General features: G+C 39.9%; 1 protein-coding gene across 1 annotated transcript; it reads right to left on the bottom strand.

The window, feature by feature from the left end:
* Nucleotides 1–11: 11 nt before the first annotated feature.
* unc13d (unc-13 homolog D (C. elegans)) lies at nt 12–16,318 on the bottom strand (the record flags this gene model as incomplete). Its single annotated transcript, XM_082544036.1, has 35 exons — nt 16,223–16,318; nt 15,003–15,193; nt 14,129–14,155; nt 11,937–11,990; nt 11,767–11,823; nt 11,571–11,678; nt 11,418–11,477; nt 11,139–11,205; nt 9,691–9,871; nt 9,566–9,610; nt 9,001–9,072; nt 8,851–8,920; nt 8,658–8,762; nt 8,284–8,376; nt 6,921–7,021; nt 6,385–6,502; nt 5,983–6,104; nt 5,803–5,893; nt 5,657–5,713; nt 5,471–5,568; nt 5,323–5,374; nt 5,095–5,225; nt 4,556–4,673; nt 4,314–4,466; nt 4,130–4,225; nt 3,842–4,048; nt 3,685–3,759; nt 3,323–3,402; nt 3,091–3,205; nt 2,306–2,377; nt 2,134–2,217; nt 1,933–2,053; nt 1,721–1,844; nt 1,409–1,629; nt 12–124 (listed from the first exon to the last, which is right to left on the bottom strand). The coding sequence occupies exons 2-35, from the start codon at nt 15,060–15,062 to the stop codon at nt 12–14; spliced, it is 3,348 nt and encodes a 1,115-aa protein (XP_082400162.1). The 5' UTR covers nt 15,063–15,193; nt 16,223–16,318.
* Nucleotides 16,319–17,851: the final 1,533 nt, after the last annotated feature.

Genomic DNA, 17,851 nt, shown 5'->3' with positions numbered 1-17,851 from the left:
CTGTGTGTTCATTATGACTGAATGGCCTCCTGTGACTGTTTCTCTCTCTGTCTTCGCTTCTTTGCAAAAGCCTGCGCCTCCCGGTCTCCTTTCCTGGACTCCAGTAACCGCAGGATGTTGTTGTCTACAGAAATGCACACAAACATGGGTTAGGCTTGAGTGCCACTGATGATTTACAATTTAAGGAACACTTTAAAAACACATCAGATCTCAATGGAAAAAAAGTGATGGTGATGTCTATAGTGATATGGTTAATGGGTTAGGGAGGAAAGGGATGCCACATTGTGAGACTGAAATGAAACTTATAAACCTACAGAGGGCTGATTTCAAAGTGAAACAGTGATATAGCAGGCTAGTATAAATTTCATTGCAGCAAGTTAAAATGATACTCGGAAGTTAGGGCATGCTCCTAATGAGCTGACAGATGGTGTCCTGAGGTATCTCCTCCCAGATCTGGACCAGAGCATCAATGAGCTCCTCGACAGTTTGAGGCGCAACCTGGCGGCATAACGTCCCAGGGGTGCTGTGTTGGACTTAGATCAGGCAAGTGTGCGGGCCAATCAGTGCAATTAATTTCATCATCCTTGAGGAACTGCCTGCATGCTCTTATCTTGTGAAGCCGTGCACAAAGAGGAACGTAGGACCTACTGCACCAGCGTAGGGTCTAATAATGGAGCCAAGGATTTCATCCTGATACCTAATGGCAGGCGGGTTGCTGTTGCTTTGTCTATGTATCTACCCACGGATATGCCTTCCCAAACCATCACTGACTCACCACCAAACTGGTCACCTTTAACAATGTTAGACATTCTCCACGACATCTCCGGACGTCACATGTGCTCAGGGTTAACCTGCTCTCATCTATGAAAAGCCAGTGGTGACTTCATGCCAACCTCAATAAGTCTGTTTGTCATCAACATTCACACCAGTGGCCTGCTGGAGATCATTTTGTAGCTCTGGCAGTGCTCATCCTGTTCCTCCTTCCATGAAGGAGCAGATACTGTCCCTGCTGATAGGTTAAAGACCTTCTATGGCAGCGGTGCCCAGGTCCGTGAGTCGTTTGGTACCGGGCCGCGAGAGTGTCAAATTTACGGTTTTCAGGGTTTTTAATCGTTTTTTAGCTTTATTTTTTAATCGTTTTTATTGTTAGGTTTCCCTTGGTCTTTTCCCACGTGTTAGGAAACAAATCTTCTTTTTTTGGTACCAGTACTGGTTTTATTTTGTTGTATTTACCTGCGACACCTTAAAGGTCGGTCTGTGGTGCAAAACAGGCTGGGACGGCTGTTCTACGGCATGTTCATGCTTTTGAGACTGCCTATGCCAAACCTTCTGGCATAGGCAAGTACTTACAATATGAAGCGCCTTGAGGCATCTGTTGTTGTGATGTAAGTTTAACATACTGACGTACTGTTAGGCTTAGGATGCATCAGAGGCAGGCGGATTTGAGCAGGAACGTTATTTGGCTGTAAGCTGAGTTCATCTCCTTTGGATTCTTTAGCGACTCCCGGTATTGATCTGAGGGACAGAAAGGCCTCGCCTTCAAAGTCGTCTGACCTCAAGGTGTCGTGGTCCAGGACTGTGATCACCAGGCAAGCGCTGTGGGCCTGACACTGTTCCAGTGAAACCAGACTACGACAGAGGAGGGGAGGCAGATACATGAGATGAAACACGTAGAAAGAAGACAGCCACACAGGCTCACGTATGAGAGTGAACTACTTACAATTCAAATGCCTCGTCAAAAAGGGGATTGAGATCGCAGTTTTTGATCTGAGTGCAGCGAGGTTCTACCTCGGGAAAGATGTGGTAAGGCTCCAGACACAGATGCACGAATGGATCACTGAGACCTGCCGTCAATGCACACGTCACTGTATACTTATCATGGATCTAGAGTGCCTGTTTGTATCAACAGGATGTGTTTGTAACTGTTCTCACCATTAGAATCCATTGGTAGGAGGTTGACTGCATTCAGCACGTCAATTCTGAGTCTTTGGTCTGATGTTCTGTAGGATGCTAGGAGGGTGACAGCGCCGTATTTCTCCCCACTGTATGCTTTCTGTAAATCAGCAGAGACAGTGACAGTCTAAAAGAGCTGCAAAAGAAATTTGTGTGATAAGTGTTTATTGCAAAACTCACCTGCTCAAACACTTTCCCTTCAAGGTACTTTTCCACAAGCTGCTGGCTATTCAGGGAGTGGTGAGTGAGGTGGCTTTTGAGGGCCTCGACAGACACAAGAGTGAAATAATAAAGTCAAATCGTTTTAAACTCTTCGGTGAAATGAATAGTTTCTTCTTCTGCAGAGACTCACCTTGTACTCATCAGAGTGAAGTTTATTCAGAGGAAGTCCGTTTCCCTCCGCGTGGAAGCACTGCTCAAGGCACTGACATTTTCAAGAAATGCAAAAATAAATTATTACGCTTTTTACGGGTTTTTTTATTTTGATGACGTCCGCTCAAAATGGTCGTTCTAATGACCAGCAGTCACAGCTCGTCTGCTTCATTGATCTGTAACCTGGATACACTGCAGTAACCTTACTGATGAGTTTCAATTACTAATTTAAAGTCTAACTGAAACAACATGATGTTCATTTGGTAAATAGTGGTCCCCATTTAAGTCAAAAAGGATGATAAAGAATAGCAGATGAACAGTACTCAAAGCCACGTCCTTAAGAAAGAGGACAAAATCCAGCAAAGATCTTACAGGAGCTGAGAGATCATTTTAGAAGGCCTTGGTTAATATACACGTCACCAAAACCTCATGAGAAATGTTCTTAGTGGAAGGGTAGCTGTTAAGATGCCATATTCAAGGTAGGAAAAAATGCTGAGGTATGCCAAACTACATAAGAACCTTCCTGAAAATCAGTGACAACAGGCCTTATTGAGTGATGGATCGATATTCGATATTTTTGGTATAAATTCTCATCAGTATATACAGAGGAGGTCATGAGAGATATAACAGTCTCAACATCACAGAAGAACGGAGCCAACATTCAAAGAGGAGCTTGGAATGTTAAGAAGATTGGAGAACTTTTCCTGAAGAGTGCTTAAAGAAATAACAAGACAGCCAGACAGTTTTCTGTGGCTGTGGACCAACCTGCAGTGTATATAGCAACCTCTGGGAGAACACCATTAGCCCCTCTTGCAGTTGATGCTGATTAGCCACCTGGTGGATGATTTTCACTGAGTTATTCCACAGAGGAGTCAGGAGACTGGATATAGAAGATAAAATAAGTTGACACTCTTTAGAAAACTTTCTTGAGACACTGAAAACAAACTACTGGAAAATACACAACACAAGCAGAGCTATCAGACATTAGGCTCAGTACCTGTTGAAGTTCTCTTGAACTAAGTTTTCATTCATGTACTGCAGCTCCTGCTCTATGTAGCGCATAAGAGGGGCTGCAGCCTAAGAACAGAAAAGAGGCTAAATGTTAGGCAAACACAGAAATTCAGTTCACATAGACTTGATTCAATTCAGTCCCCTCAAGGTGATTTATGTTGTGAGTTAAAGAGAAAAGCCAAACAATCAGACCCACTATCAGCAAGCACTTGGTGACTGTGGGAAGGAAAAACTCCCTTTTAACAGGAAGCAACCTTAGGCAGAGGAGGAGCAGCCGTCTGCTGTGACCAACTGGGGATGAGGTGAGAAAACTGGACAAAAGACTGGAAGAGAGCAGGCATGACTCACATCCTCTGTGGATTTGGAAGGAATCCTCCGTCTGGTCGACATGTTTCTGACGTGTGTTTCAATGTCTGTGTTTAACTGAAGAGATATTTCATTTTAAATGTGTGAAATATAGCGTTTTTTAAAAAACTGTCCAGTTTTCCATTCTAGTCTTCGATACCTTCTTCCCAAGAGTGTCTAAAGCTGATCGGATCTCTCGGCCCAAGATGCTCTGGGCCTGCTGGAGCTGTGAGGGCAGCGTGTTTTTGAACTGGCTTTCTCCTATCACATCGTGAGTCCTGTCTCGAAGCCCTGCCCAGTTCAGCTGCGTGGGAAGTCGGGTCAACACAGTCCGCAAGTGCTCCAGGTCATTCACAACCACGCACAACTGCACAGAGAGGAGGAGGACAATCTGGTTGTAGCATTAATTTGTTCCTATAGATTATTTTTGTTGTTTTCTTCTTCTTACCATGTTAATAGCAGAGCCGTGGTCAGAGTTCTTAGACAGCACCCTGACTCTCTCCTTTAGGATTTTACAATAGTTCACCACAATCTTACAAACATCCTGAAAACACACAGAAAGCCGGGATATACAACCAACAATCTTTCCAACAATCACGTAATGTAACCAGTTTATAATCTGATATATGCACCTCGGTGATTTTGACCATGAGCATGAAAGCCTCCTCGGGGTCAGGCCAGGACAGCTGTTCCCACAGCTGGCAGATGGGCTGGATGCACGCCACCAGGTCCACTGCTGAGGAGCTGTGTTTTATTGGTACAACACCAGTTTGCAGTGGTTGGAGCTGAGAAGAAGAAAGGGTTTAAAAATATATATTGACATTTTTCTTTGTGGAAGAAATTTACATTACAATAAGAGTCTTCTGTCATTTACCTGGTCCACCTGGACAGCCCTCTCCACCCTGTCCTGAGTGGTGCTGAATGCCTGGTTCAGCCAGTAAGGCAGAGCCTCTCGGAAACCCTCATGAAAGTTTGACAGCTCTAGCACTCCCCTGAAAAGGCAAACAAGCTCTTGAGCTCCTATTACATTACTTGCATTAAACTCCAAAGTACTGACAGAAGGAATTTAAACTTCAGCTGAACAAACAAAAAATAAATAGATTAAAAAATGGATCGAACGCTTAACTGAAGTGTCAGCACCACTTTAAAAAACATGAATACAACCCGGTTTCTGTGCAAATTTGGGCCCACACGTGTAATGTTAATACAATTAAAAGGCAGTGATTGGAATAATTTGTATCCAACACAATGTAATTGACAAAATCTTTAGGGTTTTTGATAAGGAAACAGTTTATATGACTAATTGTGAGGTTTTCCAGCAGCTGTTTTAGAAACAGGGTGGTACATTTGGAGCGATGGGACAAGTGAAGGGCTGCCATATAAGATAGATCACTGAGTGTGATGATTTCTGACCTTTTCTGTAAGAAAGCTTTGTCTTTGTAGATGGCCTGCAAGCTCAGATAAACTGGGAACAAGCTGTTGGCTAGTTTCTGCTCCATCTGATCCTCCATTAACGACAAGGTTTCCCTCATTTCTTTTGCAATCTGTGGAGGAAAGGAGAGAACAATGTGGCGAGAAATGACCAGATTCATTAAGAAGAAGGTTGACGGGGCTTGAAGGGACTGTTCCATTTCTACTTACCAGGGAGTCAAACCTCTTATAGGTGACAGTGAACACATCAACTTGCACAGCACTGTTGTGATAAAAACATCATGAGAACAGGGAAGGTTTTCATTCATTTCAAGCTACTGTAAGCCAAGTAAAAAATAACATTTAATTGCCTTCTTACCTCACAAATACTCTGTTCCAAACGTCTTTGTTGTGTTTTATGTCTTCCTGCACCTCCCCAATCAACCTAGAGAGGGCGCTCCCAATCTCTGAGAGGTCCTGTGTGACAGCATAGTGCAAAAATAGTAAGTGTAGTGCAATAAAATGGAGATGCCAGGTAAGATTTTCATGATGTGCTTGACTTTACCTTAGTCATCGGCTGATGCAAACCCTTTTTGATCACGAACCAGTCCTCTGTACCTTTCTGATATAAAAGTAATGTGATGAGTACTTACAGTTATATGATGTACTAAACATTAAGATGGCAATAATCTCCCAAGTATGATGACTGACCTGCATAGCATCGGTGACCTCATCATGCAGGTCAAACTGAGCTGGATTTAATTTCTGAAAAGCCTGTGTCTTACAGATCTGGACTAATATCCTAAAAAAAAGCACAAGTACTTCATAATCAAAATCCTCAGCTACAACAGCTCTGCCGCCGAGTCTGTAAACACTTATAACCACGTGTACCTGAGCAGTCTGTGTAGTTTCGGAGTAGCGCTGGGTGTTGGAGGGAAGATGTCTCTGTATTTGGCCACCAGACACAGGCCGTACTGTAGGAAGCCGTGAAGAGAGTCCCCAAGTTCCTGTTTCTGATAACAGAGTGCAACACCTTCCTCAACACTTCTGGCATTGAAAGTCAGCTCCTGGCTTCTTTTAACTTTTTTATTAATGACTATCACAGGACAGAAAAATCATCATTAAAGCGAGATGACGAGTAAAAGTAGGTGACATAGTTAGGTTGCATTAGCAGTGAAAGTATGCAGGTCCCTGCGCTGTTAAAGCTCTTCACCTCTTTTCAGAAATTCTCACAGTAAAGCACATTTGCTTCTGAATTATGCAGCTGTGTGACAGTGAGTTGAGCACTTATACCTGTTGGTAGGGCAGCTCCTGCTGGTGCCAGTGGTATTCTATACTCGTGAGCTGCTGTAACAGCACAGACGAGTCCACTTCTAAGCTCTGGTACAACTTACTGTACGCCACCCATTTCCTGTCAGGGGCACACACATCCACATTTATTCAGAAGCACAACTGAAAGCTGGCACAGCAGTAACAGTAACTAAGGTTAACAGCCGCACTAATGTACTCGAAAGACCATTTTTAAAGTGAATTTGTTTTTGACACACAGTCTTCTAATTTTGTCTTTAACTGATGTGTATTGGTAAAATCCCAAAATGACGAATGTAATTAGGTTTCAGTTACATTTTGTGGGGATTCTTTGACTTGGATCACACTGACTTACAATATGTCCATCATACCTCTGATGCAATATCACTGGAAGCTGATAAATGATAAAAATATAGCAATAGATTGATAGATCTAGAGTTTATGATTCTCTTCAGCTAACGCAGGGCTTGTTTTATCTTCTTCTCATATGAAATTTACAACATGTTAAATATGGTGCTTACGCCAGGTCCTGAAGAAAAGGTGAGAGGTCGTTCTGCGTAGCGTACAGTTCGAGCAGAGTCTGGGCCTCGCCGCACAACTCCCCTTTCCACGGGGCAGAACTCTGAGAGACACAAAACAAGATCAGAAGGTTAAAGGGAGAGTTCACCCTAAAATCTAATCCAGACATTTTTTAGTACTACTACAGGCCTGTGCTGCAGTATTGTTTCGATTGTCCATCCGTGCAATTGTTTAAATATAAAGATGAATGTCATGATTCTTTTATAAGGTGTTGCAGGTGCATAAGGGCTAAAAAGGTGGTTGTAAAGGCAATGTGATGGCATCCTGACATATCCTGCATAATTCAACTTTTGTAGATATAAATGAGATCCTGTCAAATTAAAATGATATGACGCTTTTATTAAGGCGTGATAGGTGCATAAATACTCTGCTGATAAGTGGTTTCCGAGTAATGGGATAGCATCATGATATGACATGTGTAATTCAGCTTTTTTCAGATGTAAATCAGACGTTTTTGTCATGTTCTTAAAATGATAAAACGCTTTTATAAGGTGTTGCTGGTGGATAAAGGCTCATTGACATCATCAGAAAGGATAATAACATCATGATGGCATCAACATATCTGATATCTCTAAGTGGACTTAGATGAAGGGTGCCAAGTTTGGTTGAGCAACTCTTGAATGTGTAGTTTGCAGACAGACAGACATTTCCGGTACTACAGTAAGCTTTATTCCTCTAAATATTCTTTGTTGTGAGTTGCTGACTTTTGGAGATCCCAGCTGTAAAATTAGTTGTCTTCTTCTGAACAGAATGGCTAAATCCAATCCAATAAAACAAAATAAATAAAAAGGTCACCATCACTGTCTTTCCAGAAATCCAGAAACAAATAGTGAGAAGTTTCATGCAAGCACTATTTTCTTCCCAACAACCACCAACCGTAATACTTTACAAAAGAATTTGAGGCTTGCTCTTGTGACAAGATGCGAGCACTGATGGTGCCCCCCTTGGCTGATGGGTAATGTTAGCTAGCTCCACACTCGATGCAGTTGGGTGTAAAGGAAAAAGTTCCTACATGAAACGGTCATAAGAAGGTTTGTGAACTTTTCGAGTGAACTTTGTTTCTATTATCTATTATGCTTCATGGACAGAAAAAGAAACTTATTGAGTTTTTCAAATTAACTTTTCGTGCTTTGAGCATTAGAGGGGAAGTGGTTAGGGTTAACTACGTAATTAAGCAAAAGTACACATCTTTACGTTTATTTTCTGGTGAACTGTCCCTTTAAAGAAGAAAAAGACAGCACGAAGAGAGAGAAATGAGAGACTGATGAAGGATTTTGAGAAGAGCTGAGAGGATGTTTGCCTAACCTGTTGCTTTGAGATGTAAGCCTGGACAAACTGCTGCAGAATGCCACAGTAGTTGACGTAAGCGCTTCGGCCGGCGCTCAGGGTCCCATCTCTCTGTCAGTCACACAACACATAGAAAGTATCTTCTGTTAGACATATAAATGTTATGTTCTCTGTTGTGCAAGAAGCGCAAGTCTCTCCTATTAGAGTATTGTGTCATTAACTTCACTGTTATTGAATCCACTTCCTCTTTCTTGAGTAAGTTTAGACATCAAAGAGGTTTCATGAGTGCACATTTCTTCATTTATTCTAACAGAGACGCTCTGTAAAACTACGCTCTGTAAAACTACGCTCTGTAAAACTACACGGACACTGCAAAGAGGGCATCTTTTTACCCCTTTGTGGATGAACTTGAGGTTAAGGTGGCACTGGCCACGATTAGGGTAAGTCTCTGTTCTGGGCTCCAGAGTGTACCAGTTGTCTTCAGTACAGTGGAGCTCCTGTAGTGTGAGGATAGAAAATGGTTACTAGACTGGAAAGAGAGCGCTGAGCAAAAACAGACGATACAAAAATAAGATCATTTAATACCTTCAGTTTTATAACGACTTTTCCCAAAAAGTCGTCTGTTCCTTTTTCTTTTTTGGCCTCCTTGATCATCCTAAACAGGTACGAGTAGAAACACTTAGCTGTTTTGCATAATCAACTTTTTATGTGTAAGTCACAGAGAAAGTAGAATACCTTCTTAAATTATTTAGGTTGGTTGTGAACTCCTCTAGTTTCTGTGTGAGTGACACCTCTTCATCTTTGTCCCTGTAGCAGAAAAGGCACAGCACAAAGGAATGCAGTGAAAAGACCATTTTATAGGGAATCTAATATGCTCATCTCAAATGCCATATTATTGTTTTTGCACCCTACTAGAGCAGCTTTGCATGATGGGCAGTTCAAGCTAATCCTTATTAATCCTTTCAGCTAGCCGTCTTTGTGAAATAAACAGTTTTAGCTCATTCTTGCCCCCTTCAAGCACACTTTGTTCTGATTGGCTGCCTCTCACAAACAAATGTTAGGAACAGCAGGTGGGTGGGGCATCTGTTCTCACAGCTAGAGCTCTGTATGCATGAGAGGACAGTAGTCTCAAGCCCGAGCTTTGGGCTCACTTGTAGCACAATCTCTTGTTCACCCATCATTTGAGACTTTGACCACATTTAATTTAATTATTGTAACTCCATATATTTGACAGAAGATAAGGAAAAGCATAATTATTTAACTTTAAAACAAACAAAGTGAAGGTTTCTGTTTTTCTCACCACATCTCAAGGTGGAAGCTGGCACCTGCAAAATGTCCAAATTCTCTGAAAGGAAGAGAAACAGTAGAAGGTAATGTGGGCGTTTCAATCTACTTCAGCAGAAATGATCAAGAATTGTGACTCACAGTATGAACGTTTGGTTCCAGATGGGGTTAAGAGTTTGCTTTTTAATGTCTGTTTGGTAGATTTTATCATGTGATACTGCATCCTTTACGACAGATTTAAGGGGTTTGGCTCTGGACTGGCGAGTCCGACTCTCCTCCTCATCCTCCATTATAGTGAGCAAACAGTATGGATCACTGAAACCTGTTCAAAACAAACAGTTTTTGATTAACTCAAGTCACCTCCAAAAAGAGATTAACCAATCATAAAAATGTAAACTCAGTAAATTCAAATATGAATCACGTTTGGTAGAGGAGAATGACTAAAGATTCTTAGAAGGAAGGCACAAGATCTTCACTTCTTTTTTTCTGAGGATAATCATTTTGAGAAAATATGCACATTATAAACTATAGACTATTAACCTTATCAGGATTTGCAAACAGAGGAACACTAACCATACGACATTAACTAGTCTGGCATTTCGGATTTGTGACAATCATGGCGACAATGAATCAGACCCCAGTCACACAGGGCTGGAGACTGCTGCATAACCATCTGGCAGTTTAGGGTTGTCTACAAAATAAATCAAATCAAATCGATCCCTGATTCTTCCAGTCCACATCCCAAAGTTTTCCTTGGGTAAGATGCAGAACCCCATTGGATGAGACTTAACTGAGGAAAAAGATACTATATAAATAGCAGTCTATTTACGAAATTAACCAGAATTCTCCAGGAACTACCGCTAACCAATCAGGTCATACACATTTTTCTCTAGCATGGTTGTATCAAGAACATGGCAGACAACAATCCCCCCCACCATCATGTAAGAAACTTCAATTGTAGCTTACAAGCTAAATGCTAATTTAACATGCTAAAAAGGTAACAATGACAATGGAAACACGACAATTCTTCAGCATTAAGTTGCTAGTATTTAATCACATTTTTAGACATCAATCATCATTTTATATCATGAGTTTTGGGGCTTTTAGTTATAATCCACAGTACTGGAAAGATGGCAGCAAAGAGGCACAATGTTCAGCTTTTCTAAAACATTCCAGCTCAAAAGGGAAAATCTGAAATACCCAAAGTTGCACTTTTTAATGTCAATCCATCCATTACCATTTGGAAGCTATGTCTGCTTTTGCATTAAATGTATATGATCGTGTTTTTTAGGCACTTTCGGTGTTTGACTTTTTTAGGTGATCACACACAGTAAATTTGATTGATTAATAACTTTCATAGTATAATTTCTATTTCTTTGTTTTAAAAAAATAAAGAAAGAAAAGAAAGAAAGAAAACCCCCAAACAAAAAATAGTAAGATGATGTGCAGTCTGGTCAAGTCTAGCCTAGCTGAAATCAACATCGATATAGAATCTCTGGCTAAAAAAGAAACACATTAAAAGGAGTCTCAATCATCACATCACTGAAAAGTGATAACCCCCTCTCTGTACGGGAAAGGCAAGAACTCACCACTGATGTCTTTTCCCAGAATTCCCTTGGCTTCCTTGACAGTGGCCATCAGACAATATACTGGGGGCTGGATGGATAAGAGGGTTAGATAATAAAACAACATTAAACAGCATTAACTGTTTAATGTAATATTGTTTGCAGCATTAAACATACTGATGACATCATTTCTGCCACAGTAAAGACAGTGGAAAATAGAATTCTTATGACTACTATTAATAGATGTTGGTGGTCTTCAGCATCGCATTTATTGGAACAAGTATGCAGACTTCCTTTTCTCACCTCTGTGCTCTGTACTTTCTCCAGCAGACTGTCGTGCTCTGATTCTGTCATAGTGAAAGCCTGGTAGATAGGATGGATTGAACAATCATCTAGTTGCACACCAACGCAGTTGGAAAGTTATGAGTGCCGTTATACACGCGTGTACGTTTTTACCTCTCGGATGTACCGTCGAAGCTGGTCATCTGTGAAAATCTCATTTGAAGACGGTTTCCCCATTTTGTGTGCGATGGTGTACAGTAGCTCCTTATACAGAGGCTTGAGCTTTTAACAGACATAATCAGATTGAGAACGTTGTTTGAAAATGCCATTTTATATGCTGAACATAGTCATACACTGGAAGTGATTATACCTCCATCTCCTTGTGTCTCCTTGCTTTCTCTTCTGGATTTTCATCTTCTTTAAAATCCTAAAGGAGACACGGGAAAACTATGTTTCCATGATTCTGTTTGATAAATATGGGAATCATGCATAATTTTAACCTGAAATTTAAGCATTTAAAACACATGCAGGGTGACTTACCCTCCCTCTCAATTTCCTTGTCAACCCCAGTTTACGTGTATGCACAGGTGAAAACTGGAAAGGGAAACACAGAAAACGTCAAAAAGCAGACATGAAAGGAACATTTTAAAACTATACAATGGATTACAATGGATCACAGTGAATTTCAAGTTAGTGAAGGTATCGTATCTACGATCTAAAACGTCATCATTTCTGTACAGTGAAAAATATAGATTCAACTTGAAGGACTTGACATGAAATTATGCACACATATAAAATCCATTCATTATCCTCATACAATGCAACTTTCTCTATATTACTTTAGAATCAACATATCAAAGCTTCCAAATTTCTATTTTGTTTTTTGCCTCATGTAGATACCTTAGTTCTTAGTATCCTATGTAGATACATTTGTATCTACATAACTAATTACCACAAAGATTCTGCATATTTTGACATTCACTTTTCTTATAGGACGTGTTCTGGTTTGTCTGCAACTTGATTTTTTCTTTAGCAATACCTCCAGGTTGAATTCTGAAACACAGTTCTCAACAACTGTTGGAAAGATTTAGATTAAATTTTATACAGACATTCATTGTGTACAGAGGGTAACACCGATTGTGCCACCACAGTGTCAAAGCGTTAACCTATTTAGTAAAATAATCCAACATCTATTCACAGACTTATACAAGATGTCCAGTGTCCGGCAGCCTCGCCTCTGTCAGTGCGCCCCAGGGCAGCTGTGGCTACAATGTAGCTTGCCATCGCCAGGGTGAATGGGTGAATGACTGAATGTAGTGTGAAGCGCTTTGGGGTCCTTAGGGACTAGAAAAGCGCTATACAAATGCAGGCCATTTACCATTTGTGACATTCATTGTTCGAAGAGGATATGTCCTAGTAACTGTTCCCCTGTTCATGAGGGGACTTTCCTGTACCAAAGCCAGTACAATAACTATGGGAAGGATTGTCCACACATTCAAAGTCTTCTAATAACGAGACCTCCTGGCTTTAACATATTCAGTAAAATAGTCCAATATCTACTTGTCACATTGGCAGCTCTTTGAGCAAATTCCCTATAAAAATTCCTGAGATTTTGTACATTTTGACATTGTCCACAGAGGACATTTGCTAATGACTTTGAGGACTTTTGAAGGTGCTGTCCTGACAAAGGCTGGAAGGATTGAAATGAAATTGTGCACAGATGTTCATGGTCCTCAAAAGATGAATTTTACAGATTTATTCTCTAGTATCACCATAATGTAATTTAGCAATTTCTCCCAATATCTACAGGACAGACTTGCACAAGGTCTGCAGATGTTAAGTGAAAAGTGCATATTCTTCACGTTGCCTCTACTCGAGCTTCCTCCACCAGTCCAAACATATGTGGGTTAATTTCTCTTTGGCAATTCTGGTTTGTAAGTTTGCAATAAACTGGCAACCTGTCCCATGTGTTCCTTGACTTTTCCTTCTTGGAGTTGGGATATGCTCCAACCCTTCCCGCATTGGATAAGCAGAACGAAATGGCTATTCTTAAAGGATTTATCGTAATGATTCTGGGGGGGATATCTGACTTTTTCTCAGCCAGTGCAACCAAGCTGATCTGCAATAAAATTTCTTGACCGCTATCGGAGGGATTAACTTAAAATTTAGTACAACAGTTTTTGTCACAAGAGGATGAAATCTCCACTAGTAAAAAACTTGGGTACATTTTGTACCAAGTGTAGCATAATGACTTGCGATGGGATTATTTTTCCTCTTGGAACAAAAGCAGCAGCTAAGCTTTGAGAAAGCGAGAGAGACATCTCAATAGTAACTCAACAAGTTATTTTTTACTGATCAATAGATCTTGCATCACATGACTTCTAAAAATGGTGATCATGTATAACAGAAAGGTAAATTGTGTAGTTGCAGTGTATACTTAATGTAGTCTAAGCACTTTCAGTGGTCAGACTAGAAAGGAACTATATAAATCCATTCCATTATTTAGCCTTGAGTGGTAATTAGCAATAAACCTGCTAACCATTACACATCTAACTATCTATAAATATGACAGTGTCAACATGCTGAGAACAGTGATACAGAGTCTTTAGGCTCTGGTCTTTCAGTTTGGCTAGTTTGGTTTAGTTAAATTCCCCCCCCCCCCCCCGAACACACACAAAAACACACACTGGTTTAGTTCATCACAGCCAAGCCAATTGTTTGTGTTTTTTTACCTGTTTGAGTCTTGGTAAGCCATGCTCCTGGAAAAAACAAGGGAAAGGTGCTTATGTTGCACATTTAAATGGATGTAAAAAAAAGCAACTACTTCAGTTGAATCAAACTGAAACTAACAGGAATTTAAATGTGATCTCAAGTCACTACAGCCTTCGCTACAAGTTCTTCCTGTGCAAAAAGTACATCAATGCTGGTCTGAAGAAATGCGAGTGCTTCTTTAAAGTTTCTGATAAGGCCTGCCTATGCAAGAGACTTCCTCTGTCACTGATAATGAAACTGACTTGGAAGCAAAAGCAAACCAACAATCCAGGAAATTCACTTGAAAGGGAATCGTTATAAACATAGTCTGAAAATAATTATGCAGATACACACGTACCCAACCTCAACAAACGCACATGCACACGAGTACAGCATTTTCATTATGTACCAATGTAGCAAACCCTTCAAAAGTAAATGATTGCAAAACACTTTTGTGAAAAATATGTTTAATTCTTCATGATCTGATGTTTCCCCCCCCTAAAATAATAATGAATCATAGTCACAGCATCTCAAAATAGCCATTTGGAGACAGTGACTCAACTTCGGATGCAACAACACTGTTGTAGCTGCCATTTTATGTTTTTTTTTTTCTTTTAATTTTTATATAATTACCCTAAAATGCAAAAAAGCTTTGCTAGTATAACAAGCCACTGAAAACCAAACCAGGAAAATCTTTCAAACCCAGAGCAGAAATATTTGAAGGGATCATCAGTTTGCTTGTGGCCCGATCACCGTGTAACATAAGTAGTTAATAACTTAAGGAGAATCAAATTTAAATAAATATTGTGTAGCCTACAATCATGCCAACATATTGAAATGCACTGTAGTCCTTACCTGTTCAGGTGTTTGCAGTAGATTGTCTCCTTTGTTCGTGGGCTCACTTTGACTTGACATATTGATGCGAATCTAAGATCATCAGACTCCTGCCTCGTGAGCTGCTGAGTCTAGTGTGCGCGATATAGGGAAGCTGAGTGCTTTGGTGTGTTTCGATGAACTGTCACACAGCAGCCGGAAGTCATCACTTCCTGTAGAAGGTGGTAATGTCAATGACTGTGACTTATGACTTTTTCTTCATCTAGTGCCCTACATTTTGTTTGAATACAAAATACTGGTCTGGCTCCCTGTTACCTTTGCATATACAAACATCAACACACACACACACACACACACACACAGTGTTTTACATCTCAGGACATGAGATTTGTTGTAAATCAAGCTTTAAAGGTTACATTCACTGTTCGCGTTATGAAATAAAATTTATGTCCTGGGAGCAAATTTTCCATAACTTGACAGATGATGAATTAAATAATGAAACTGCGTGTAACATGAGACAGTGCAGCCTGTCTGTGGAGTGTGGTTAGTTTTACCTGTGTTTATTTAGAATGTTGACTTACTCCATTATACTACTCCACTATGAGTTCATATACGCTGCTCCAAAAAACGGTACAGCCGACTAAACCTGTGATATTATTCTCTTGTTTTGCTTCTTGCTAGTGTCCTTGTCACTACTTGTAGCATAAGACAGTATCTGCAGGCTATTTTGGTTGCACAGGTAATCTAGTTTCTCCAGGAGGGCACATTTAATGCAATCTGAAGAATGTTGAGGAGGTACCAGAAAATTAAATAGCGAGAGCTGGACACTGTCTGGTCTACATATTTCTGATCAGACTCCTTGAGTAAGGGGCAAGGTCCTGAGATCATTTAGTGGGATCTGTGTTCACAGACTAGCATTTACAGCTCAAATGGCATTTGCCTAAGAAATACAGAGTGGTGCCTGTCCAGACACGTCTATATAGCACGCAATGCTAGACTGGCTAATGAGTTGGTGTTTTTTTTTTTAATTGAGAGAAGTTCAGGAGACACTATTTGCAGTATTTTATTATCAGGCAGTTAAAGATTTGGCTTGCATAGCTGTGGACCTCTATTCGGGCAGTCTGCACACGGAGAAGTGAAGCACAATTCCTAATTCAAAGTATATACTTAGACACATGGAAACAAGAAATATTTGTGATTGGCTATTGATGGAGAGATGCCACGGTTTAGACTCAACATACCCTGATTTGTTCTTCTCGAAGTCCTTCTGGATGGCAGCGGTCATTGTCCTCCACTCAGGGATCTTGTCCTGTCACAATAAAGTCTCCATGTCTTGTCCACTAGAACCACCTGTTGTCAGACACCCAAAGCCAAGCAGCCTGTCCTATCTGAAACTGTGTTGTGTAAAGGTGAAGCAATTTACTTTCAACACTCAACTCCTTCCATGCCTCTTTGTTAACCCTTCACAGCTTGAGATTAGTAAAGCTTGTATAATTCTAATGAAGAGTGTATCAACTCTATTATGAGCGTACAATTGCAACTAATGTTAAAAAGAAACCTTATTTCTAACACTATCAATCACAAAGACATCACATTCTATACAAAACCATATCTCAGTCTTTACTTTAAGGTACCCTTTCTTAAACTGTTTCAGTAATTGCTTTCACTATATTATATATTCTCTATTTTCAACTGGCTACATCGTTTTTAAATTAGCTAGATTAAAAAAGCAAGTTTAGCTTATAGCTAACTAGCTAAATTTTGCATTCTACACACCGGTTAAGGTGACAGTATATCAAGTTTTACAGTGCATCTGATGACTTTTTTCAATGAAATCTCAAAATCTTTGGTTTATAAAATGTTCAATCAAATAAAATTCTTAAGGACTTTTGCTTTTATTAGACTAATAATATAGAAGCAATATACAAATCTATTAGCATGTGTGCAGCATATTAAAAAACACAGCTAATGAATATTTGGGAATTTTAGTTGAAAATTATTTGAATTAAACAAATAATTTATGTTGATGTTGAGGTGATGGAGTTCTTATAATTATTCAGAATTCTTATACAATCATTTTAGAGTAAATTTCAATCATCAGCCAGGTGTTTCCACACAGCTGCTTGTGTAGGCATTGAGAGTTTACCTCTATGGTAGCACTGAAGTGATATGAGCTGCAATCCAGGTATGACATGTTCCATGATGGCATCCTAGAGCTTCATGTGATAGCAGTAAACTTTGACAGTAAGGGTAGTTACATCACCTCCCGTGTATTAGCACATTGGAGTGAAAAGTGACATTTGACCCATCTGTTTCATTTAACAACTTTGTATAATCTATTATCTGTTCCTTGTTTTTCTGGCTCATATAATAGCTTTGTGCATGGAATTTAGAGGGTCAGACATAGATGTCAACTATTGTTAGCCAACACACACCACTTGTTGCATCTTTTACAAGGATGTGGGTGCTTCTGACTAACCTGACCACTCACCTTCTCCTGACTCATTCTGTTACATAATGTAAGAGGCATTTCAATACTTGATATATAAATCATCGTGCCATATTTGTACTACAAATAGAATTTTTGACTTACTTCTGTTTGTCAATGCCTGTGACTCACTTGAAATAAATTGTCTGTCCCTTAAACAGGTAAGGCTGACCCTGCCTTGACGGTAATAATACTAATTAAGTAAGAATACATTTCTATTTAGGCTAACTGGTACATCAGCCAGACTCATGATGTAAAGAAGTCTTTCATTCTTTTTTAATTAATTGATATTATTATTATTATTATTTACATCTAACTGTACTACTAACTATAGAGGCGTAGTTAGCCACATTAAAAGTCTTACGTATATGATGATTTTCTA

Source organism: Aulonocara stuartgranti, assembly GCF_965226115.1.
Source record: "Aulonocara stuartgranti genome assembly, chromosome: 8".
NCBI lineage: Eukaryota > Metazoa > Chordata > Actinopteri > Cichliformes > Cichlidae > Aulonocara > Aulonocara stuartgranti.
Note: the sequence above shows the minus strand (reverse complement) of the source record. Positions and strands in the feature narration are given on the sequence as shown.